The sequence below is a fragment of the Phoenix dactylifera genome, unplaced genomic scaffold (genome assembly GCF_009389715.1).
Source record: "Phoenix dactylifera cultivar Barhee BC4 unplaced genomic scaffold, palm_55x_up_171113_PBpolish2nd_filt_p 000089F, whole genome shotgun sequence".
NCBI classification, from domain to species: Eukaryota; Viridiplantae; Streptophyta; class Magnoliopsida; order Arecales; family Arecaceae; genus Phoenix; species Phoenix dactylifera.
The window spans coordinates 961,042-986,170 of NW_024067678.1; the positions used below are offsets into that span (position 1 = coordinate 961,042).

The 25,129-nt window shown below is 35.7% G+C and overlaps 1 protein-coding gene across 3 annotated transcripts in view; it reads left to right on the forward strand.

The window, feature by feature from the left end:
* The first annotated feature begins 517 nt into the window (after positions 1-517).
* The window catches only part of LOC103713520 (protein CHROMATIN REMODELING 4), a 29,353-nt gene continuing 4,741 nt past the window's right edge, over positions 518-25,129 (forward strand). Inside the window, exons 1-9 of one of the 3 annotated variants that reach the window (XM_039116381.1) lie at positions 518-852; positions 996-1,128; positions 2,032-2,278; positions 2,579-2,680; positions 2,965-3,732; positions 7,704-7,811; positions 7,939-10,755; positions 17,213-17,370; positions 24,433-24,547. In XM_039116381.1, the coding sequence (XP_038972309.1) occupies positions 2,060-2,278; positions 2,579-2,680; positions 2,965-3,732; positions 7,704-7,811; positions 7,939-10,755; positions 17,213-17,370; positions 24,433-24,547 (4,287 nt within the window). In that variant the 5' untranslated portion in view covers positions 518-852; positions 996-1,128; positions 2,032-2,059. Of the gene's footprint in view, positions 1,129-2,031; positions 2,279-2,578; positions 2,681-2,964; positions 3,733-7,703; positions 7,812-7,938; positions 10,756-17,212; positions 17,371-24,432; positions 24,548-25,129 lie in introns of all 3 variants that reach the window. The other 2 variants (XM_039116379.1, XM_039116382.1) reach the window with 2 other exon arrangements.

Sequence of the window (25,129 nt, forward strand, 5' to 3'; positions counted from 1 at the left end):
TCAAGGGTAGGAGCTCCTAGGTGAAAAACACTGTACCAGATGCTGCCGAAGCAGAATGAGAACTTAAGATGTCCTGAGCTGTCCAAGTCCCTTCGACAGGTATGATGTGACTAAGCTCTGCTGCTTGCACATGGATACTTTTTATCACAAGTTTCGGTAACATACTGCGTTCGTCAAAGATTCGAGCATTCCGAGTCAGCCAAATCTGGTATGATGTGCAAATCATCAACTCCGAGGATCGGCGCATGGTCAACAGAAACCGGTCCCTCCATCCTCGAATCTTCCGCAGAAATTTCGGCGGCTGCCAAACCACCCTATCCTATGTGCACCGGAAGGAATCTTTACGGCAGATCTCTTTAACATTCTATTTCCTCTCACATTACATAAAATATATAATTTTTAAAACCAAGTCAAACACGTTCATTAAGCTCAAAAAGAAAAAGGTAAAATTGAACTGAATAAAAAAAAAAAAAAGCCACTCACCCCGACCCCCTCATTGCCTCCCCGTTCTGTCATCATCGGATTCAGGCATCTAAAAGAAGCAGGCGAGATGCCGATCCATCTCCCCGTCACGGCCATCGATTCCTCCAACCGGGAAGGCGACCAGTGCTTGTTGCCTCGCCGTGCGCTGCCGTCTCAGTCTCTGCCTCGTTCTGTTCCCTTGACCCGCTGCTATCAGCGCCTGCCACGCCCCACGTGGCGCTCCCCGATTGGCGGGAGAGCCGGGTCGGGGGGTGAGGAGGGTGGGGGTTGGAGTGCGCTCGCCCCTCGCCACTCGGAGCCGGGCAACAAAATGATATTCCCCATTATCCTCGATTGGTGACCCCGACCCTCTTTTTCCTCCAGATTCCCGTACATCTCAAAGAACCCCATCTCTCTTCCTTTCTTACTTGATATAGAGAGAGAGAGAGACACAGAGGGGAGAAATAGCGAGATCTCAGACTCCTCTCCACTTCTAATCTAATCTAATTTAATGCCAATTTAATTGGGTCCAGAGTGCGATGGAGGCCGGTTATAAAAGCCGTGGAGCAGCTTCCATTCCTTTATCCCTTGTCAACGGATGTTAGGTCTACGGCAGCGGCGGTGTTAGTCATATGCTTCCTCTCCTTGTCTTCTTGGCCGCCAGAGGTAACAGCTCGCTCTGATTTCTTCTTCTTTTTCTTGATTATAATCTTATTTTGGTTTCGCGATGGAATGGTTGGTTGCTTGGTAGGATAATCCAACCCAATTCCATGGGCACAGATTGAGGTGCCCCGCTTTCTTATTCTTGTTGCTTCAATCGCTCGGCTATTTGGTTTTAGATATGCGAAGAGCTTGCCTTCGATTGCCTAGAAATCCTGTGGTCTCTTGGATTTTGGCATTTTTTGTACAGGCTACATCTCCCTATTCCACCATTTTGTTTTTTTTTTTCAATATTCAGGTTCTTCTACTCTCTACTTTTAAATAATAAGATATTGGCTACACTAGGGCACCTTCTAGGAAGAAAATGAGAACAGCATTTTGCAGGGTGGGCGTAGAAGCAATAGGTAAAAGAAGAAAAAGAACGAAGGGTAACGACATGTTATGAGAACTAGACATGTTCTTGTAAATTATTGAATGCAAAGCTTATATATAGGATGCAAGACTAGAGCAGCTTAAGGATCTGTTTTGCAGATGCTCTTTGTTACTATTGGAAGAGTAAATATATTGTCTTCTTTTAAAATTACTTTTCGTATCTTCTATTGATTTGTTTCCTTGGTATACCTCGTCTAGGTTCTAGCACAATTTCGTTATGGTCTCATATATGCAATGCTATCATGTTTAGTGCTTTATCTATCATCTATGTATTTCTCTTGTAACCTGCATCAGTGAGATGAATGAGAAAGGATGTACTCGTGTATAGGATGCAATGTTTGAGAACAAGTTCCTTGAATGTCGCATTTGTCGATTCTTCAGCTTTTTAACCTCAAAGTGCTTGGCCACATCTTGGTTGTGATGCTAAAGCCTTCTGCCCAACTAATGAGCTGTTATCATGCTTGTCTGTGCCATTAGCCAGTCATGCAGGACTGAGGCCTTGAAGATGAGGGAAGACAAGTCTTTGTGTGATAACATGATAGATAGGAATTGGGTATTGAAGCGCAAGCGGAGACGGTTGTCAAGCGGATGGGATCTCTCTAATGGAAAAGAAGGTTCCTCGCTACCTTCAGGCTCTCTGAGGATCAGCTCTTCAGGCAAGAGGAGGCTGAAAGGTGATATTGACATTTCTCGATTTGCTCGTAAGGTCAAAGGACATGATGGGGTAAGAAGTTTCTTTTTTTCTGGTTTTAAATTTCTACTTTTTATCGGCTTCTTAAACCTCAGCCTCTTATTCTTTATCCCTCAGCTCTGATGATTCTGTGCTGCCGGTGTATCCGTTGCTCATAGCTTGTTTACTGGAACTTTAGAATTTTCTATTCTTCGTCTTTCCAACTGTATGAGATCTTGCAGTATCATGGATAAAAATCTTATGGCAATCAATTCTTTCTGTGATAGTTGGCAACTCTATACAATCTCTCTGTCTCACTGGATATGGATATACCTTTTCATCTTTCTCTTGCAGCATTACTTTGAATGTGTAGAATGTGATCTTGGTGGCAATTTGCTCTGCTGTGATAGCTGTCCTCGAACCTATCATCTTGAGTGTCTCAATCCACCCCTCAAGGTATGCATTTATTTGTCATTGTGTTTGTTTCATTAGTGCTCATTAGTATAGTTCGCCATATTGGCCCGAACCGGATAATACGGGGTGTACCGTACTGGTTCGGTACCAGTATCCCGTACCGGTGGTATACCAATATTTGGTATACTGAAAAGACTCCTTACCATACCGACATAGTGCTAGTGTGGTACCGGTATGGGATTGGGTACCGAGATGGCGAACTTTGATCATTAGGATGTTTTGAATGCATGCTAACCGCCTCTTTTATGTTTTTCTGTTTCTAAAAGCGTGCACCACCTGGGAAGTGGCAATGCCCAAAGTGTTGTGAGCAAAAAGATAATATGGAAACATTAGCTAATGCAGAGTCCAATCCAAGACGAGCAAGAACTAAGAGTATATTTGAAAAATCTAGTACTGTACATAAATTACCTGGCCATGGCAAGGCATCACTCTCTGGTAGAAGCTCCATTCCAGGAAAGAGTAAATTAAATAACAAAAGGAAAGCTACTTTACATCATAGAGCTCCATCTGTTGAAAAGAAGTTCGAATCCTCGCATGTTGATGCATCTTATAGCATAAAATCAAGCCATTCATGTGATGGGGAATCCAGAGATGACATTTCAACAGCGGCAGATAATAAAATAGCAAAGAAACCAGATTCACCATTTCGCTGGAAACGAAGTACTCGTAAGGAAGTCCACTCTCTTGCTAAAACTTTGAGCTCAGATCCAAGTGAAAAATCTCAGGAAGAGATGTCTGACCTGTGCAAAAGTGATGTGCAAAGAAAGAAATTTATTCCTCCATTAGTTCCATCCTCTCAGAAATCCAGAAGAAAAAAGCAAAAGGTTAACAAGGTAGAAAATAAGAGATCTAAAACTGAAAAAGGAAAACATATTGCTACAGCTGCTTGCGATGACATATCAAAGGAAACTTCTTCATGTCCAGAAACCAGTGGGTCAATTCAGAAGCACAAATTATTTGATCAGCAGCATTCTGCATCTATCGCAAAGGAAGAACCTAAAATGGCAAAATGTGCTCGTCAAAAACAGGCTGAGGTAGCTCTTTCTGTTTTACTTCATGTTCTATATAGTGGTAGCTACATTCTTATCATACGAGTGATGATGAGTGTCACATTGTACTTTTCATATTTGAATTTGTAATTATAGGATGTAATATTATACATACAAATGCATGCACTCATGCTTCTGAAAGTGGTAGTTCAGTAATCTTAACTTTTAACAGAGCACTTACATTGATTGTTGGATCCAGATTGTATTCATTAGTGAGATGTTTTCTTAAATATATGCTCTAGGATTTGTGGCATTCGTAATTTTTTAATCTTTGAAAAAAAACTGACTAGGTCAACTCTTCAAATATTATTAAAATCAACCTTTTGATATTAAAAGTAATATAATACATTAATGGATCCTTTGAGTGTTATCGCTAGCATAATCTCTACTTCAAATGTAAATTCTGGTTGTTTAATGTATGGCGCTCCTAATGGTAATTGGTTTGACATCATGTTCCTTGGTATATGAGACATTTAGGTGGTTCCATCAGGCATTGACGACTCTAGAATTAAACCACTTTCAGATGCATGGAGCTTGCTAAAAGATCGTATTGAGGGGTTATACAACACTGTTGAATTAGTGAACTAATTTGTTGGCTTGTTGAGGACACATCGGATGAACCTGACAGTGAATATTAGTCAGGCAACATTTTGAATGCTTGCTAAAGGATAGAAGATGTGATGTTATTATATGTGTTGATTCGTTGAAGAAGTCTGGAGTGGAAGAGATCGCCTGATTGATAATATTGTTGGACTTGGTTATTTTTGTAAAACAGATCATCATACAGCTTTTCCATAAGAGACAATAGAATGTGGCTATTGTGCTTTATATTCCATCACCAACCCAACTTACTATCTTTCCATGTACTCAGCACAGAAGATTTGCCTAAGAGTTCTTCCATGTTTGGATGTTGTCTTTGTAGTTTTGCAGGATTTCAGTGATGGTTTCTTTTAGGTGGCACAAAGGCATCGAGGATTGTGGTAACTATATCTATGATGGCTGAGCACTAAGAGGGAGTTGCCCATGGAGGCATTTCCAAATGAAATTCCAGAATTATGTGTTACCTTATATGTTTGATCTATTTGCTTCATCATGGGCGTTGTGAGGGAGTGAGAGACATTAGGATGTCCTCTTATGATTAATTTGGTGGGGAGGTGGGTTCTACAAACTTCATTAACAATTCATTGTGGAAAGTGCATATGAAGAAGAGGGACAACACAGTGCATACTTGGAACTATGAAGCAATGCATGCTAATGAATTGTTCCTGAAATTCAATACACAAAATTTAATATGCCTTATCAGAGGAGAATCTCGGAACCAATCATCTTCAAGTGTTGTTATATGGGATGCAATGCCTATTAGCTAATGCCTGGATATCTAATGATAGTGGAACCAGAGCTTTCAAGAAACTCAGGTGCATTCATGGCCCAATAGCACCTGAGTCTTTTTATGCTTGAATCTTTGAATTTCATATTTGGATCTAAAGACTTTCAGGTGCTAAATACCTATGCCTCTTGCTTCATCAATCATGCTTTTGTAATGACCTCTGGATTAGGAAGCCTAACCATGCTTTATTGTTGCTGTGTGCCCTGTTGCTACATGATTACATGAGTATTACTTTGCTATCAGAGAAGATAATTGACCTTTGGGTTTGAAGGATGCATCATATTGACATTGCTAAAAACACTTGTAAATTAAGTTACACAATCTGCCATTGATAATCTTAACTACAATTTTATTAATTGATTTTTGGAAGTGCTGTTTAAGAACGTAATACTTGGGATTAAGGTGCCTATGGCCCCGTTTGGCAGAGCTGTTGGCAGTAGAGTTTTCAGAAGTAGAGCTTTTTGAAGTAGAGCTTTTATAAAAAAGGCTATTTGTTGTTTGGTAACTATATTTCTAAAGTTTTGTGGAACTTTGATATGTGTTTGGTAAATAAATTGAGAAAGTACTTTTGGTATGACAAAATGATCATAAAGGATATTGCATAGTATTATACAACAGAGCATAATAAAATATAATATATACTAATACATAAATATATGATATATTATAATATTACTGTAACATAATATAATATTATTATAATATAGTAATATAATATTTTATACTATAGCATAATAATATAACATAATTTGATATTATATAACATAATATATCAATGTATTCTGATATAATGTAATATAATATTATATTTATAGTATAATACAATAAAAAGTTATAAAATATTATAATAATTATTATTATATATTAATATTTTTAGGAACCCTTGCAGATTTCTGTAATATGAAAGAATATTTTCTGTAATTATAATATTTTATTATGGGTATTTTGGCCCAAAAAGAAAAAAATTATAAATCAAAACAACTTTCCGATGTATGCTAAAAGTGCTTTTCCAAAGAAGCTCCATTTTAGAGCTTCTCTCAAGAAGTTGTTTGAGCTTTCTGGCAAAACTAAAATAACTTTTCGACTTTTTTACCAAACACCCCTATTTCATCTAAAAGTACTTTTAAAGGGTCAGAAAGTACTTTCTAGCCTACCAAAAGTTCTGCCAAACGTGGCCTAAGTCTTGCCTAAAAAGTTATGCAGTTGTGTATCCCATGGTTAGGGTGGTTGCCACCTTTTCTTTGTTGGGTTAACCTGGAATTTATGCTTGTTCTTCCAAATCTGAAATTTCCATCATTGGATGTCTGAGGAGAGACTGCTGGGGTATTAAATGCTTGTTTTCCCTTGTTTTTTATTTTGAAGTCTTTGGATGTTGCAGACCACTTGCAGAGTGTGTTCTTCTTGCCTACGTGGTGTAGATGAGAGATCTCAGAGATCACAACTACACTATGTTGGGATCTAAAATTTATTTCATATCAGCATTATCTGCTGAACTCTGAAAATAAAATCAGATTTATGCAGAAAATCTGCATGAAGAGTTGATCTCAAGACTCAAAAGGAAGGAAAGATGAAAAAGAGAAGGGAGAGGGAATGCAGAAGAAATTTAATGATTCCATTATTTTAACCAAAACCAATAGACCATCTCTGTTCACCTCCTATATGACGTAATTATTGACTGAAAAAATGCAAGGACCGTTAAAGAACTAATGACTAAGTGAGTGTACTATCTCTTTGTTTCAATCCTTTCTCCTTGTTCTCTTGCTACCCTTTCTATTTATTTGGCACCTAATTTCTTCCGCAGGCCCCTCTCTCTCTTCTGTAAGAGGGGAGTGGCATGCAGCAGCCTTCTTTGTCCCGTCTTTCTAAATTATTTGTCCTCTACATGTGGCCGGAAGTCTCAGTGCTGACTGGGTGTCAGGACTGCACAAATTAAAGTTGTGGCCACAGTGGGATATAGTCTCAACTCTCAACCTTCAAAAACACCTAAAACAATCAGATAAGGAAAAAAAAAGGCATTTTGACACTCAGTAGGGATGCTTGTGGGAGCACGAATGCCATGAAAGGTGCAGAGTTTCAGACTAGTAAGAGTGGAAGGAATTCAATTATTCAAATAAGAAGGAACATACGTGAAAGCATAGGAAACTTTAGGAAAAATTGTAAAAAGTGAAAAAAATCTAATGCTATAGATTACTAGATGATTACTGTAAGAAGTTAGATGAGACTTAGATCTAATGTTTGTTTTAGTTCTTTCTCTTTATCCTTGGTGTCTTGCAATTTTATATTTTTTGCAGAAGCCTTCTTTGGATGACTGTTATAATGTGATGAGCAGGTTCTATCAATATGGACCTTCTTTTCATTTGCTTGCATCTCTAAAGGAGAATTTCCTTTTTATGACCTTCAGATGGTCTTACTTTTGGTTTTCTTCTTTTTAAGTTATGCATTATGTAGGCAGCTGGTTTGATGTTCTTGTTGTTGAGTCCATATTTCTGCATTGTGTTATATCATTTTTTTATTGTGAAAAATATTTTATTATCGTTTCTTGATGGTCAATGTTTAATTATATGCGTAGGTATCCCTCGAGGGAATGTCTCACTCATCACGAAGGATAGATGAACAAGGGTTGGGTATAGATAAGACAATAAAACATCATGAGAATCTTTGGGATGGAGGACAACAGGTAGATATGCGTTTTTCTTTTTAAACCTCTTTTGGAGGATTAAAGGGTAAAATTTGTTTTCCATAATTTCATTTTTATTTGCTACCTGAACTCATTGTTATAAGTCCACATTTCTTCTGTCTGTAAGGTTGACCGAATTTTGGGGTGTCGGGTGCAAACTAGCACTCTGATATCTTCATTTCATGCTCAAAAAATCAAATCTGCTATTTCTCCAGAAGAAGCTGAGTCGGAAAGTAATTCACGAAGGATAGCATATGGACTGCCTTCTTATAGTTGTAATGTTTCAGAAAATCATGGCAAACAGTTCAAAGATTGTTATGATGGCAGTAAAGTTGCAGATAAGAGGGATGGCAAAAGCGCACTCATGGAGGGATGCCATAGTGAAGCAAAATGGGTTGGCGAAAGAAAAGGTATGAATGAATACTCTAATGGCAAAACACATAATGCTAATGAATGTCTGGATAAAGCAAAAGTTATGGCGTCGGTCATAGAATCTTCCACTGATCATTGCATCATTGAGAAAACTTGTGAAGTCATAGAGGACTCTTTGGTAGATGCCATAGACAGCGAAGACACTGTTCAGAAAGTCTCTGTTGAAAACATAAAAGCAGAAGCTGTGAGTTCAAGCAAAAATGGGAAATCTGATACACCGGGGCCTTCTTGCTTAGATGTCTCTTATCATTCAGAATGCATCGATGCCGCAAGCATGGAGACTCAACCAGATACAAGTGCTGAAAATAGGATATCTTCCGAAGCAGTGCAGGACTCAGGGCCTAATGACAAGGATAGTATTATGTATGATTTTTTTGTTAAATGGGTAGGGAAATCAAACATCCATAACAGTTGGGTTTCTGAATCCCAATTAAAAGTTTTAGCCAAAAGAAAATTGGAAAATTACAAGGCAAAGTATGGGACTGCTGTTATAAATATTTGCGAGGAACAGTGGTGTGAGCCACAGCGTGTTATTTCTCTCAGTGTTTCTAAGGATGGTACAGAAGAAGCCTTGATTAAATGGCGCGGTCTCCCTTATGATGAGTGTACTTGGGAAAGATTAGATGAACCTGTCATTGAAAAGTCTTCTCATCTGATTGCTGAATTCAAACAATTTGAATCTACAACTTTGGATAAGGATGCCAGGGATGATTTTCCAAGGACTAAAGGTGATTCTAATGAAGTTGTTTCTTTGGTAGAGCAGCCGAAGGAGCTTCAAGGAGGTTCACTTTTTCCACATCAGTTAGAAGCTTTAAACTGGCTACGTAAATGCTGGCATAAGTCTAAGAATGTGATACTTGCTGATGAGATGGGGCTGGGGAAAACTGTATCTGCTTGTGCTTTCATCTCATCCTTGTATTTTGAGTTTAGGGCTAAATTGCCATGTCTGGTCTTAGTTCCTCTTTCCACAATGCCTAATTGGTTGGCTGAGTTTGCACTGTGGGCCCCTCATTTGAATGTTGTGGAGTATCATGGTTGTGCAAAAGCAAGATCTATTATTCGTCAATATGAATGGCATGCTAGGGATCCAGCTGGATCACATAAGACAACTAAATCATATAAATTCAATGTGTTGTTGACTACTTATGAGATGGTCCTTGCAGACTCATCTCATCTGCGTGGTGTCTCCTGGGAAGTTCTTATAGTTGATGAGGGGCATCGTCTGAAAAATTCTGGAAGTAAACTTTTTAGTTTGCTGAACACATTTTCTTTTCAGCACCGTGTGTTATTGACTGGAACTCCTTTGCAGAACAACATAGGGGAGATGTATAACTTACTAAATTTTTTGCAGCCTGCTTCATTCCCCTCTTTGTCAGCATTTGAAGGGAAGTTTAATGACCTTACAACAGCAGAAAAGGTGGAGGAGCTGAAGAAACTTGTTGCCCCACATATGCTTCGAAGGCTGAAAAAAGACACAATGCAAAATATTCCCCCTAAGACTGAGCGCGTGGTTCCTGTTGAGTTGACATCCATTCAGGCTGAATATTACCGTGCCATGCTTACGAAGAACTATCAGATATTGCGTAACATAGGAAAAGGTGGTGCTCTGCAGTCAATGCTAAATATTGTCATGCAGCTCAGGAAGGTCTGCAATCATCCATATCTCATTCCAGGAACTGAACCTGAATCTGGTACAATGGAGTTCCTTCATGAAATGCGCATAAAGGCATCAGCCAAGCTAGCATTATTGCATTCTATGCTCAAGATTTTACATAAGGATGGGCACCGCATCCTCATATTTTCGCAGATGACAAAACTTCTTGATATACTTGAGGATTACCTGACTATAGAATTTGGTCCTAAGACATTTGAAAGAGTGGATGGTTCAATATCAGTGGCAGATCGTCAAGCAGCAATTGCTCGTTTTAATCAGGACAAAACTCGATTTGTATTCTTATTGTCCACACGCTCTTGTGGCCTTGGGATAAATCTGGCCACAGCAGATACTGTTTTTATATATGATTCCGATTTCAATCCACATGCTGATATACAAGCAATGAATAGAGCACATAGAATTGGGCAATCAAACAGGCTTTTGGTGTACAGACTTGTAGTACGTGCTAGTGTCGAGGAGCGCATCTTGCAGCTTGCTAAGAAAAAATTGATGCTTGACCAACTATTTGTGAATAAGTCTGAATCTCAAAAGGAAGTGGAGGACATTCTTAGATGGGGAACAGAAGAACTTTTTGACGACTTTGATACTGTAAATGGACAAGATCCAAAAGAAGCTTCAAGCAGCAAAATTGATGCTGGTGCTGATGGTGAGCATAAGCATAGAAGGAGGGTTGGTGGTCTGGGAGATGTGTACCAGGATAAATGCACTGATGGTTGCACAAAGATTGCGTGGGATGAAAATGCAATTTTAAAGCTTCTTGATCGGTCAAACCTACAATCAACAGCCTCTGAAAGTACTGATGGGGATTTAGAGAATGATATGCTTGGTGCAGTAAAAGTGAGTTCCAAGCTTTCTATGGTACTTTACTTTTGTTGTCAGAATTACTACATTCCTTATTTGGTTGTTTTAGTTAACTTCTTCCAGAAGTTCTCCTTTCTTTGTGGTTTCTTTGTTATGCCAAATCAATTACAATGTTAATATGTAAAAAGATTGTTCCAATTGTTGGACAAATTACTACCACTTGCAGTTAAGTTTAGGGTTGTGCGATAAGTTCTGCAAATTGTATTATAGTCAGTGCTAGAATTTGACCTGAATGTGGATTACAAAAAGACCACATAGATAGTGATATTGTCAGGTGTAAGGATCATTACATATGTCCGATATAAATTGGATGCATCTGAAACTCATAGCATTGTTTCATGAGGTCATTCTGCTACCATTGACCACCTTTCGTGAAACGCCCGTATGTTAAAGTGGGCTTGCATGCACAAGGACTAGAGGAATGGTCACTTTTGTATGCCTAGACACTTTCACTAAGGAAGCCAAATGAATGTTATATGCACCCTCACTGTGCTGTATCATTTCAGGTGTAGGAATTGACCAATCACTCCTGTGACTTAGTATGACTGATCATATTCATCAATTTAAATGGTGCAAGTTGTAGCTTTCTTTCCAACTTTAAGGTCAACTTTACACTCATATCTAAAACCATATGGATGCTGTACATGAAACTAGTCAAACATATAATCTCAAAGGTTTTGTAGAGAAAGAATCATGTTTTGAGGGCATATTTCTCTAACAAAACCTACATGCACTTAAAGCTACTTCGATACATACTTCTAACTTGCATATTTGTAAGAACTTTTCTTGTAAGTTTTTTGGTCATGAGGTCTGCAACTTTCTTTGTTGTGGCTCCCTTTAACACCTTAAGTGGATTATCGCATGTTGATTGAAACGTGATTCATGATGGAATTTGAACATTTATCTGTACAACTCCAAAGGAGAAAGAGTTTTTTGTGGCCTATGACAGGTGCCAAAACTGACCACAATCATGTCAAAAATGTCAAGAAAAGTTGAATATTGTAAGGACCGTGAACACAAAAGCTTTAAATTGTGGCTATATCTGTTTTTGAGTCCTTGAGAGGAGTTCTAACTCATCAGGGATGAGTTCATTCAGGCCAACAGGATTGATGCAGAACCATAATTGCTTTAATCCATGGATTGTGGTCTTCTCAGTTAAAATGATAAAAACTTGCTTTCAGTGGCTCATCTAAAGTAGAAGGAACAATAAAAGAGTCTACCACTAAGGCAACAATGTTGCAAAAACACAGGGTACACATGACGGAACGGCATTGATACCAGAGTCATGATGCTGCATAGCCCGAATCTAGCATTTTGCTAGAGCATTGAAAAGAAATCACTTGCATCCACCATGCATGAAGACAGCTTCCCACTGTGAATTTTCTTTTACTTGAATTTGTAGCAAGCTTATCTCAGTGATTTGAGTTGAGGACAAGTCATGGTTGCCAGGGTTAGCTTCAGTCATTATATGGTTCTTATTGGAACAGATGATTAGGATCCAGTCCAGACCTGGGTTCTCTTCATGTAATATCCCTCAAACGCACAGACTTTGGGTTATGATGAACTTAATATTTCTGCATATATCTTCTTTCATTTGAGGAATGTTGTGTGTTATCTCCAATATCTACTTGTTGTTGATGGTAGTGATTCCTCTATGCCGTGATGGTATCTGGGTTCAACTTCAGGATTTTATGCCTGATATTGTTACTTTTCTGCTAGGCTGGGAAAATTTTTGGTATTGTTTTTGGTTTTTAAATTTGTCCCACATTGTAAGAATGCTTGGGGGAGAGTGGATATTTTAGAGGAGGTTGAAAATGATTCATCCAAGTCAAAATGGTTGCCAGATGTGATGACATTGTGGGATGAGTTTAGACAGCAAAATCAAAAGCTATGGATAAATTTACTTAATTCTTCATTAACGTCAAGATGATTAATATTCCAGGCAAAGCGCATCAGAATAGCAACCCTTCCCCAATCTTCCCCCCTCTCTCCCTACCTTCCCAAAACAAAATAAAAAGAAAAAGAAAAAGAAACCTACTCCTACCCCATCCTAATGCTTTAGATGACTGATCTTGCTTTCAGCAAGGAAGAATGTGCATTGGTGCAGTAATTCTATTATGAAGTTACATAGAAGATGATTTTGTTAATTTCGTAGCCATAATTAAAATTCTTGATGAAGATAGATAAATAGATGGTCGTTCATCTGAAAGTGGCAACTCCAAAGCTCTGATATTAAGATGAGAAAGTGACTCATAGCTTTTCTAACAAGGTTTTAACTTTTAAGTATAAACACCCAAAGGATATACCTATACTGAGTGTTGGTACAGTGTGCCGCTCTAGTACCTGGTGTGAGTCAACTGGTTCCCTAGCGGTCCGGCATTGTAATGCCTGGTAAGGATTGGTATGATTTGGTACTTAAAACCTTGTTTTCTACCATAATAACAAAGCTGGACATAATATAAGTTCTCTAATGAAGGTATCAATCTTAGGTCTATGCAACAATACAAGATTGTGAGCCCATGGGGTGTAAATACCACATATACAGACAGCATACATAAAATGGTGCATGGCCAAGTAATCATGGCATTTTTTTTTTTTGGGAGGCTGGGGGGGGGGGGGGGATGGTGGGCCAGGACTGGACCACTGTTTTAAAACGTGGTTGGTATGGTTGCCTTTGTATCTAAACACAAATATGCAGTCTAGTGACTACATTGTATTGGCTCAATATGGTCCCCATATGTGACCATACAACAAGTGGCTTATTGGATGCACATGTAGGGGCAAGGGGCCTGCATAGAACTCTTGGAGCTTATGCTGGTAACCCCTTATGCTTTGAATGTTAGAGAATAGTGCCTAAGGAGATATTTTTTTTAGGTTAACATGCCATATCTAAGATAGGTTGTTAAATAAGAGTGAGAGTATACTTTATTTTTTTCCTTTAATATTTGCTTGTTTATTTGTAATTTCTCATTTATTCTTATCTAGTTAATGACCTTATTTATTTCTTCCATACCAATTACATATGTGCCCAAATAGTGCACATGTTCTGTTCTGCACCCAACTGCCTGCATGCCACTACCACTTTTTAGATCCTTGGAGTGAAGGAAGAGTTGCTTTAACAAATAATTCTAATAGATGTGGATAGCTTCATGAACGAGATGTGTCTTGATATCAAAGACACATTTTGATGGAAATCAGAAAGTATTAACTTTTCTTACTGCTAATAAATTTGCACATGCATATGTATGCTGACAAACAGTTTTAACTAAAATAAAAAGACTAAAACACAAAAAGGAAACTCGTTGCATGGTTTGTCAAACAATTGGTAAACTTGATGTTTATCAGAAAAAGAATAAAGTTGATGTAAGCTAACATAATCAGTGTAGAGCCAGAAAAGCAATTAGTCAATGCTGAGCAGTGATGTAATTAAGAACCACCTGTTATGTCCAAAAAATGATGTGCAATCCATAAGTTAAATCTAAGACTTATAATGGCCAAACACTTGAGTAGGTTCCAATGTACTACTTGAAAGTTGAAGCCAAAACTGAATTCTCATGTCAATTATCTCTTTTCTTGTGCTTCTCATTCGCTGTTATCAAAATTCTTTTGGAGTCAAATCTCACAATGCCAAGGATTATTAGTTGTCTGGGTTGTTTGAAAATTTCCTCAAGCATTCCATCAAAAGCCCAGATTATGCTGCAAAGATCATAGGTCCAATGTGTTGGTGGATTTTTGTATAAAAGTTTTTAAATGATATGGCAGTGTACAAATCTCCTTCACTAAAATGTACACTTTAAAATGGTAATTTTGCTCATATTGGGTTCCATGTTGCTCGCACATGTCTTTCAGCACTCATACAACTTCAGACCATAAGAAAAACTAAGGGGAGTGAGATTTGCCAGTATATTTGGAACTTGAGTTCAGGACAGTATGGCATACCTTGCTTGGAAGCTTCTTTATTTCAATAATAAAGAGTCTTCATATATAGTAAGAAATAGAAGTGGAAGGCATTACTTGTTGTGTGAGAACACATTAGACTTTTCCATAGTTGATGAAAGCAGGTGCAATAAGCACGTTAATTTTGCTTTTAAGATTGCTAGACTTACTGATAGAGAAGTTAATATCTCATTTTTGTTAAATTTGAGGAAGAAAGTGTTAGCAAAATAGGAAACTTGTAGAATGTTATGAAAAGATATATTTTGTTAACATGGCTTATATTTAGTTATACATTCTTCTTCCACATTATGCCAATGCTATGCCAAATGTAATATACTATAACTAATTGCTTTGTATTTCAACATTTAACAGTGATCCTCATGAACAAATTCTCTATCAAGTTACAAAATGCTTTCTATTTGGTTATCCACATAAAATTTCAATAGATACCTGGTTTAAACTTTTTGGTTTCAGAAAATTCTTAGCTTCTTTCTTTCAAGGTTAGACACAAAATTTCATCTATATTAACAAACACAAGGAAAGATCAAACTTGGGATAGAGGGCGGGCCTTGGTATAATGGTAAGGTTGCTCTACTGTGACCTGGGTGTCATAAGTTAAAAATATTGTAAATAGCCTCTCCACACGAGGAGATAAGGCTGTATATATCTAACCCTCCCCAGACCCTATAGTGGTGGGAGCCTCGTGCATTGAGACCCTCTTTTTTATTAGAATAGGGACACAAATATAACAAACTATGTATAAAAAAATTATTTGCCCAAACAGATATTGTCTAATGCAAATGTCCGGTCATGACTCCCTTGACTCCAATGTCATAGCATGAAGACTAGTCTATTATTTTTTAGATTCATGAGTGCACTTCTATAATTGCTAGTTGCAACCATCCAATTTTTTACCTCTCTTTCTTTCTCTCTCTAAAAGAGTTTCCAAGTAGAGTGTGGAATACCAGAAAAGTGGAGTGCATTAATAGTTCCATTAGGCTCTTGTTCTTTTTCCATTCAAGTTCTTCCCACCTCATCAGCTTTGGAAACTCGCCCTGATTCCATCTGAATTTTAAGTGATTGGAGGAGTAACAATTTAATTAGACATATTAGGCTCTTTTGTATTCCTTTCATGCTGGCAAAAGATAAATGTTCCTCGCGTTGGACTCAATTTCTTCTCTCTCAAGGAAGTCAGTTTCTATGGGTAGTAAAGAAACTCAATTTCTCTTCAATATAATGTTTTTCCAACAAACAAATCTATTTTTCTCGGACCAACAATTGCACAGGCAACCTCTTTTCCTCTTGAGACTCCAACTCTTATATTACCATAATGATTTGAAAGTAAGCATCATTTTATATCGGTAACCTTGATTAGATATTTAAAGAATTAGTTTAAAATATATTAGTTTAAGACATGGTTTGCTGTACTACTATGTACCTTTCGGTATAGGATGTACCATACCGTACAGGCAGGAAACTGATATGAAATACACCTTCAAGTTAGTATAAGCCCTGTACTGCACCTACTGAGACGTACCACCCTACAGCAAGGTATACCAACCGATACCGAGGTGCGTACTGTTCCGTACTAAGGCACGTACTGGTCCCTATCGAGACATACCAAGATAAAAATTGGAAAAAATAGTTAGAGAGCTATTTCGGTACAGAGATGTGCTATACCGTACCGAACTGATGAGGTACCGATACGGTATTCGGTACCGAGATTGTGAACCTTGGTTTGAGTATATACATGCCATCTATATTTTCAATCAATGCATTCTCAGTTGTGAGGGAGGATGGAAACTATCCTATCTTTTAAAATCTTTCACCTCAAAAATGAAATAAACTAGTTGGTACACATGTTTTAAACTGTTTAAATTTTTTTAAAAAATCTGCAATGATGGCCCAAATTTCTTGGATAGCCAATTAGAAGATGACTTAGGAGCACTCATATCTTTTCATTTTTCAATTTATTCACCTAATTCCTTGACATTTATAATAAATCTTTTAAAGATATAGGTAATTGGTATTTTCAAATTGAACTCTAAAAACTTCAATAGCATGTCTACTTTTTTTTGCCATTACAAAATACTTTCCATAATTATATATTTCGGCCCCCCAAGAGTTGAATGCTAGTTCATGAGTTACATGCTAGTTTCTGAATTACCTTTTTAATGCCAAACGCTGATCAAGGTGGTATTGTCTCAGCTCAGTCATGTCTTGGAGCTTTTCATTCATTACATATTCTCTCTGGGAAATGGCAGTAATATTTTTTGAGCACAAGTCGCTGGTAGCATTTATTAATTGTTATTAAGTTCTCTACAGCATGGTTTTAGTAATAAAATATTTCTATAATAGAGAGGCAAGGAGCCTTAATCCTCTAAAGACCACTTAGTATTTTTTTTCTTTATATGGTTACATAGTAATCACATAGAATACTATTTCTTGTCATTATTTTTCTTCAATTTCTATGACAATTCTTCATTTGGCTAAACAGTCAGTGGATTGGAATGATGAACTAAATGAAGAACCAGGGGGTGCTGATATGGTCGCTAGTATTGCTGGTGATGGTTGTGAGCAAACATCTGAAGCAAAAGAAGATAACACAGTTGGTGGTAGTGAGGAAAATGAATGGGATAGACTTTTACGTGTCAGGTCAGTAAACTTTGTCCATCCTTTTTTTATTTTTATTTCTAAGCATATTAAAGTGTCATGTTTACACCTTGTGATATTTACATTAACTTTTCCATATATCATCTTTATTAACCGACATGGAGACATGTGCATTTACATTGGACAGCTAAAGTTAATCATCATTAGTTTGACCAAATTTATATCTTTGTCAAACTTACTCTCAATTGTTAATATGTTTGTTTTGTGAAAAAGATAATGATGTGAAGACAGTTTTCTGTTAGATTGTGTATCAACATCAACATTTCTGCTTACTTTAGAGTGGCATTAATTTTTCTGCCCTATTTTTGTGGATGGGAAATGCTATCAAGGACAAGTTCCTATGAAAGCCAATATTGTGTGAGATCTTGTTTTATTAGTTTTAGTTTGTTTTTATCATTGTGGAAGTTTGTAAGTTCTCTAAAGGATACATGCATAATGTTGTTGACTTGTTCTAGAAAAATGTTACATGTAGATATGAATTTTAGATAAAACATGCTGTGTTAGTGGTTGGCAACCTTGTTACAAATTCTAATATCATGGTGTCAAAGCTTGTCCAATGCGAGTAGTTACAAGGTTTGAAATATCGAGTTGTTCTCTATATACCTCTAGATATGTACCATATCGAGGCCTTCTCGGTGCATGGAGACGGTTCAGCACGGGGAATTTGGATTCAGATAAAACCATGTAGACTGCCCCTAAATTGCCTGAACTTAGGGTGGATCAAGCGATTTGAGGGCGGATCAAGGTTGGTCTGCCTTGAAGCAATCTTGAGCTGCTCCTAAATCAAGTGCTATTCCTGGGTATCGCATCAAAATGGGTTAAAGGTTGATTCTCTTTTATTTTTTACCTGACTATAGAAGTCTCTTCAAAGGGTGGTTCAAGGTAATGCTTTGAGAAGTATATGCAATAGCTTGTTCTTCATGCCATGATAAAAAGAATTGAAAAGTTAAAAATTAATAAAAAGTTAATAGGTAAGCTAGTTCCTAGTACATGATTATTGATGATAGTAGTTATCATTTGAATGGTTTTGGATTGCAGGTGTCAATATAGTTAAATCACATTATAAAGATATTCTCTTTATCTATTTTAAAACATATATTGTTTAAATATATTTTAGCTTGCAAGTTATGAGATGTTTTGTGATATTTATGCATGTCGATGTAGGGCCCTCAACTTGATATTTCCATCTTATTTATTACAAAAACACATTTAGGCAAGAAAACATGATAAAGAAAACCCAAATCGGAGTTTGGAGGCCAAAAACGGTTGTACCAACACTGAGGCATATCCATATGTACACATTGATACTCTGTCAGCATTAGCATGATCCTCTATATGTGTTAATCTCTGTCCCGAATTCATGAATCAGAGACATGGTAACCCGCCTCTACTCATAGGGCATAGCCATACAAGCATGCAAGGCAACCAATTTGTGATTAGATCAAGATAAGCATGATAAATAATAGATTCAATAAAGGTAGTGGAATAATAGTAGAGCAACTAAAATTTCCAACTTTAATAATTAACAAGGTCAAAAAAACTAATAAGAAACTACAAGAAATTTCTTCATAAGAATCTAACTTCAACAACTCTCCTTCCGAGGGCTAACTTCATTGCTGTCGAAGGCGACTCAGCTATGGTGGTTGGGTGGATCCATGGTCAGGCGGGGATGGCGGTCGCCCACCCACTCCTGTATGACATCTTGTGGAACTTGAGGGAGTGTGTGCCCTGGTGGCCAGGCATATATATAGAGAGGCGAATGGGGCAGCGGATTGGGTCGCCTCTTATGTAGCACAATATTTTGGTGAAGTTTTGTGAACCGATATGTCGACCATTTTGTCTCCGCTCCATGATATTTTATTTTTTGATTTTGCTAGATGTATTCATACTAGATATGTCTGTCTCATCAAAAAAGAAAAAAGAAAACTCTCCAAGTGTTTAATGTAATCAAAGAAAGAAAACCTATAAAATTCTTTAAACAATTATATAAATAATATGAAGACTAGTTCTGGACTATGTTGAAAATTTTTAATCTAGTTGCACTTTAATAATGGCACCCCCTCAGCCACTAGCTCTTTGGATCTATAAAGAAAGAAAAGAGCAAATAATGAGCTCAACAACCCACTAAATAATGAATACCTCAACTAGATTAAACAAATAATAAATTAGTAAATTTTCTTGCTAATATTAAGCATATAAGATAATTATTACCTTCATATAAGAAAAAAATTATAATAGAAATATTGCAGTTTGCTTAAACACTAATCTACATAAGAACAATTTTAAAGGATGGTATTTTAACTCAGTTACTCAACAACCTATGAGACTATGACAATGACTACATTTTTACCCTTGGAAGGGCCACAAAATTGTATTTATACTCTGCAAAGCGGGCCAGACCGCAGTTTTACCTTACAGAGTGGGCTAGAATACCAAATTCATACCTTATAAAGTGGGCCAAAATAATGAGTTCCAAAATAATCAAAGTGTCAATGTGTAACCTCCGTTGGTAGGGCAAAAACATTATTAAGCAATATTCGAAATATATCAAAGCTATTTATAACTTATTTGTGTCAAATTCTAAACAAAATGTGCATATATAACAAAAGAATATTTATAAACAAAATATGCATAACATTTGGTTAAAAAAATAAGATTAATTCTTTTAATTTACAGATTTATTTTCATCCAAGACAAAATTGCATAACATTCATAAGTTGCATATCAGTCAATTTATAATTTATTTGATGTCAAAATCTTTAACAAGCTCTAGAAAATATGGCCATGATAAGTTTTAAAATAAAATTCTGTGTCTTCGATACCCCAGGATGTAGATAAAACCTAATTATTACGTGACATCAACATGATCCAAATCCTCATGGAATGAACAAAGTTAAAAATCAATTCTGTATATTGTTTATTCAAAATAGTATATCTTATGATATTCTAAATTAAATTCTAATTACCTTATTATGTTATAAATTTTCAGATTAATTTTTATAGAAATAAGTCCCTGAAATAGAGTATACAGAATTTAAATTACTGAATATAATATATACATAAAATTTAGTACTCTGAATTTTTGTTGAAGTCGCTGTTCATAATTAAATTACATAACTTTCAATTTACAGGAGTTAGTTGTAGACTATAATATATAAATATAATATTCAGAAATCTGAAGACTGATTTATGGACATACAAAAAATTGTTTTACAAAATTTAAAATGGAATTTTATTTTGCCAATTAAGTTCCTAGGATATAAGAGATTTGATTACCAGAAATTTGGATTCTTGTTATTTATCAGCCATAATTTAAATCAAATAATTATTAGTTTCAAAGAAATTAAATTACATAATTTACCAATATACAGAAATCTAAAGTAAAAAGTTTAGAAAGTAAAATATGATATTCAGAAAATTTGATAACAGAAATTCAAAACAGATTTTATTTTGCTGAAAAAATAAATATTGCAGAATTTGTTTGTAGAAACTAAGTACTTGAAATAGAATATATAGAAGTTTCAAACTTATTGAATATTCATGAAAGAAAGAAAGATAAGAGGGTTGCTGTCACTGGATTCCTCATAAGAGAGTAAGCAAATAGAGGAAAACCTTACAGGGTTCTGCCAAGAGAGGGAGTGGGGATGGTGTTTAAGAGAGAGAGAGAGAGGGAGAGCGAAACATGATTGGAGAAATGGAGGCAGTGTTGGTTTCTCACAGAAAAGAGAGTGATCGAAAGGAAGGGAGTATGGGTTTTAAAGGGTATGGCCCCTTCAAAATTGAATTGAACTCGGTTTCTCACATAAGCAAGTTTTTGAGAAGGGGATGTGGGATTGGAAGGGGTAGCATGGCGCTCTTTTCCGCCTAAACTTAGTAGAACTTGGTTGAAATCACCCTTCTCGCCTAAACTAAGTAGGACTTGGTTGGGCGATTGGGCCTGGGCCCAGTATTACAATATGGCTCATGTTGTACCTACCCTTTATCGATGCGATATCAATTTTGAACCATTATATTGCATTGGATTGTGACCTTGTTTCTTGTTCATGGATATTTCACGATATAAGTATTTGACACCATCCTTGCAAATCCTTTAACCATGTAACCAATAAAATTAATTGGTGTATCCTACAGCAGTGTCCTATTACAAAATTAACTCAGCTTTAATAGGTGCAATTATTTGACAGTGGGGTTGTTTGCAGAAGATTTGGCATAAATGTTGAGGTTGGCTAGACAAAATTCAAATCTGAAATTTGTCATATGACTATGTAATGTTCTTTCTCTTCATATAGGTTGATGTAGTCTATCATGATAGGTTGATGAAACACCCAAATTCAATGCTTTAATTTCTTCTTGAGTAAACAAAGTTCTCTTATAATGGCCTTGTGATTAGCAAGTTCTTTATGTTGAGGTTGGCTAAACAAAATTCATTTTTTATATTTGTTGTATGACCAAGTATCATTTTTCCTCTTCTTATAGGTTGATGGAGTCTATCATGATAGCTTGATAAAACACCCAATTTCCATGCTTCAATTTCTTCTTGAGTCAACAAAGTTTTCTTGTATTGGCCTTGTGATTAGCAAGCCCTTTATGTGAAACCGGTATTAAACAATGGATTGTGGAGAGGCTTGAAACCTTAGTGAACTCATTCCATATTTGTCTATATGAAAATAGAATGATGCATCTCCGCATCTTAAAAGCAACCGTTCTAGTTTGTAGCTTCAAGTCTGTCATAATGCTTACATTGTTTACAACTTAGGGCATTTTGTGGGAACTAGTTCTTAATGACAAGAGTTGATGTATTGTAGACTACATTAAGTACCATAATGAAAGCTTGAGGTACTTTATGAGATCTCAAAGTCATATATCCGGAGGAAAAAAAAAACTTAACATTTTTTTTTACCTAGCGAAAATTTCCTTTTTGTTTATTTATCCATCAAAAACTGATTTTTGAACATAGACCCTTCATATTAGATATTTCTCTAGTGCTACTCTGTTAGTTAAAATCCAGCCAGGCCATGTCAAAGGCTAGCCATCGACCTTCTAAAATGACCTGAATACCCTTTTGCAATAATACCCTTCTTTTTTATAGTATTATATTATTGACATTAATATTTAATTATACTAATATTTAGCTTGTAGTGTATTTCATAATATATGATATAAAATTTGTTAATAATGTATCATAAGTATATATTATATATAGTATGTAAAATATAAGTATTAAATTCTATTATATAATCATTAAATCAATTAAATATCACCATACTGTGTTATATAAATGTATTTGTAATAATATAATTATCGTATGCTATATTATAGTTAATGATCAAATAATCTATATTTGTTCAAATAAATATATTATACAGTTAATACAATATGCACGAAATTATGTCATGACCAATATTAACAAAATAATGATTAAATATATATTAACTTATACTAATAAAAATACTTTCTTTACTATTATATATTATTAAATATATAATTTTTTGAAATGCATAACATAAAACTATTTGTATTCTTAAAATATTTTATACAATACATGAATTGTACAACTAATATGTAATATAATATAATAAAGCAATATTTGATATAATTGTATAAATACTATATATTTTATTAATATAATATCGCACTTATAGTACTATATAGTAGAACATAACATGTTAGTATATTATAAATACATCAGTGTATATTATGCAATATTAATATATAATCATATATGTCATATGCACAATTATTTATAAGTATTAAATATATAACCACGTATCATATTTATTACATTATCTTATATTTTTATATAATATATTTTATTAATATTAAAGGGGTATTTAGGCAAAGAAAATCTTTCTGCTATACCTGTTATACTGTTTGGAGATTTCAAGGGATATGACCGCAAAACTGCAAAAATATTCATGTCATTCTACAAGGTAAACAGCTGGCTTTTTATGCTGTTGAATAAGATATCAATTGTGGAGTTAGTTCTGCAGAAAGATGTCTAATGTGAGGGGTATATATGATCAATTATGGAGGGATAAATACAACAAATCCAACTTTGCGGAGGCATTTTTGCAAAAGTGGCAAAACTTATTATGAGATTCTGCTTGGCCTTGCATGTAATGCAAGTGTTAGAGCAGTAGAGCTTTTGTAGATTCAAATTCATCTAACATTCTTAAGGAGGAAAGCTTTCAGAAATAGAAAAGTATGACCATTGATTAGGACCTCCGTTTTGTAACTTTGTGTGGCTTATCATAAGAATCTGTAGGCTTGTGTTGTTTTGCTCTCTTGTACTTTGGTTTCTTCTCTTCTATCTTTAAGTATTGAGGATTTGTTTAGCTCCCTATGAGGATTGGGGAATGTGCTTGGTCCAATTATCTGACCTGGTTGACTTCAGGGGTTAAGATTCAAGGAGTGCATTCTAGTATGCCTGATCTTGGAACACTTGAGGGAAAGAAAACCTGCTGGTGCTGTTGTATGGGGTAAAAACTTCAACATGTGGGATTTTTTTCTTATTTCTTTTCTATTCTTTTTTCTTTTTTCCAGAGTTGGTGCTAATGAAGCCAACTATTAGTGCAGAGACCTTGGTTACCAAAATTGTGAATGTTTATACAAGTAGATTCCATGACTCTTTGCTTGGTGTTTATTTGGGACAGTGTGCTACCTAAGTAGAGTATATAACTCTTCGCATTTAAGGTTTCTCAAATTTGTATGATGCCCTAAACGTCTACCTAATTTCATTTCATCATCATTTACATTTTTTAATGAATTTATCAACAATCAACAGCTATTAGCTCAACTAGTTGGTACCTTTCTCTCCAAGTGAGAAGTGTTGGGTTCAAACTTGAGTGGTGGTGGAGAACCACCATATTCTCCCAAAAGAAAAGAAATTGCCAACAAGAAGGAAATTATGCTTGCATATAGACATATTCTGAAGCATTCAAACATTGCATTTCTAATTTCATTCTTTGATTTGATTAAATATAGAAACTTAATTATTTTTCTCAAGCATGATGATATACTTGTATTTTTTATGCTGGGACGTAGGTGGGAAAAATATCAGATCGAGGAGGAAGCATCTCTTGGTCGAGGGAAGCGCTTGAGAAAAGCAATATCTTACAAAGAAACATTTGCTTCAATACCAAGTGAAACTCTAAGCGAGGTATTGTTTTCATCCAAACCTACTCACAGGAGATGCTGTTAGATAATGTTTATCAGTGAAACTTGAATTTTGCTTTAGTTCAGTTTCACAATAGTAACATATTATATGACTTACGAACAAAGATATTAGTGTAACTATGGAAACATGTGCTATCCTGTAAACTGAAGTCTGGGAGGTATTAGAATGCGATCCATAATTTTTTTTTACCGTTGTAACTAGTCAGCATGGTGATTTCTGGCCATTTTATTAATGGAAAACATCCTGACTAGAAGTGACTTTTCATGTGTAATTTGTTCATCTGATTTCTTTCTAAACTGCTTTACTTTTATTTTTCTGATTAAATGCACTCTTAAAATATGATATATTATTCTTCTTTTGGAATATATGTTTTAAATAAACATTTCTTTAATGAATAGTCTGACCTGTAATATAGGGAAAGTTCTAGATTCTTTCCTATATCTCTTTTAATTGCATCATGATCTTTGACAACTTGGTTAAAGCCTTCTATATGATACAAGGAACAAAATCTCTCTGGAAAACAAAATTAAATTTGATGTATTCACACATGTATTTCGGCACTTG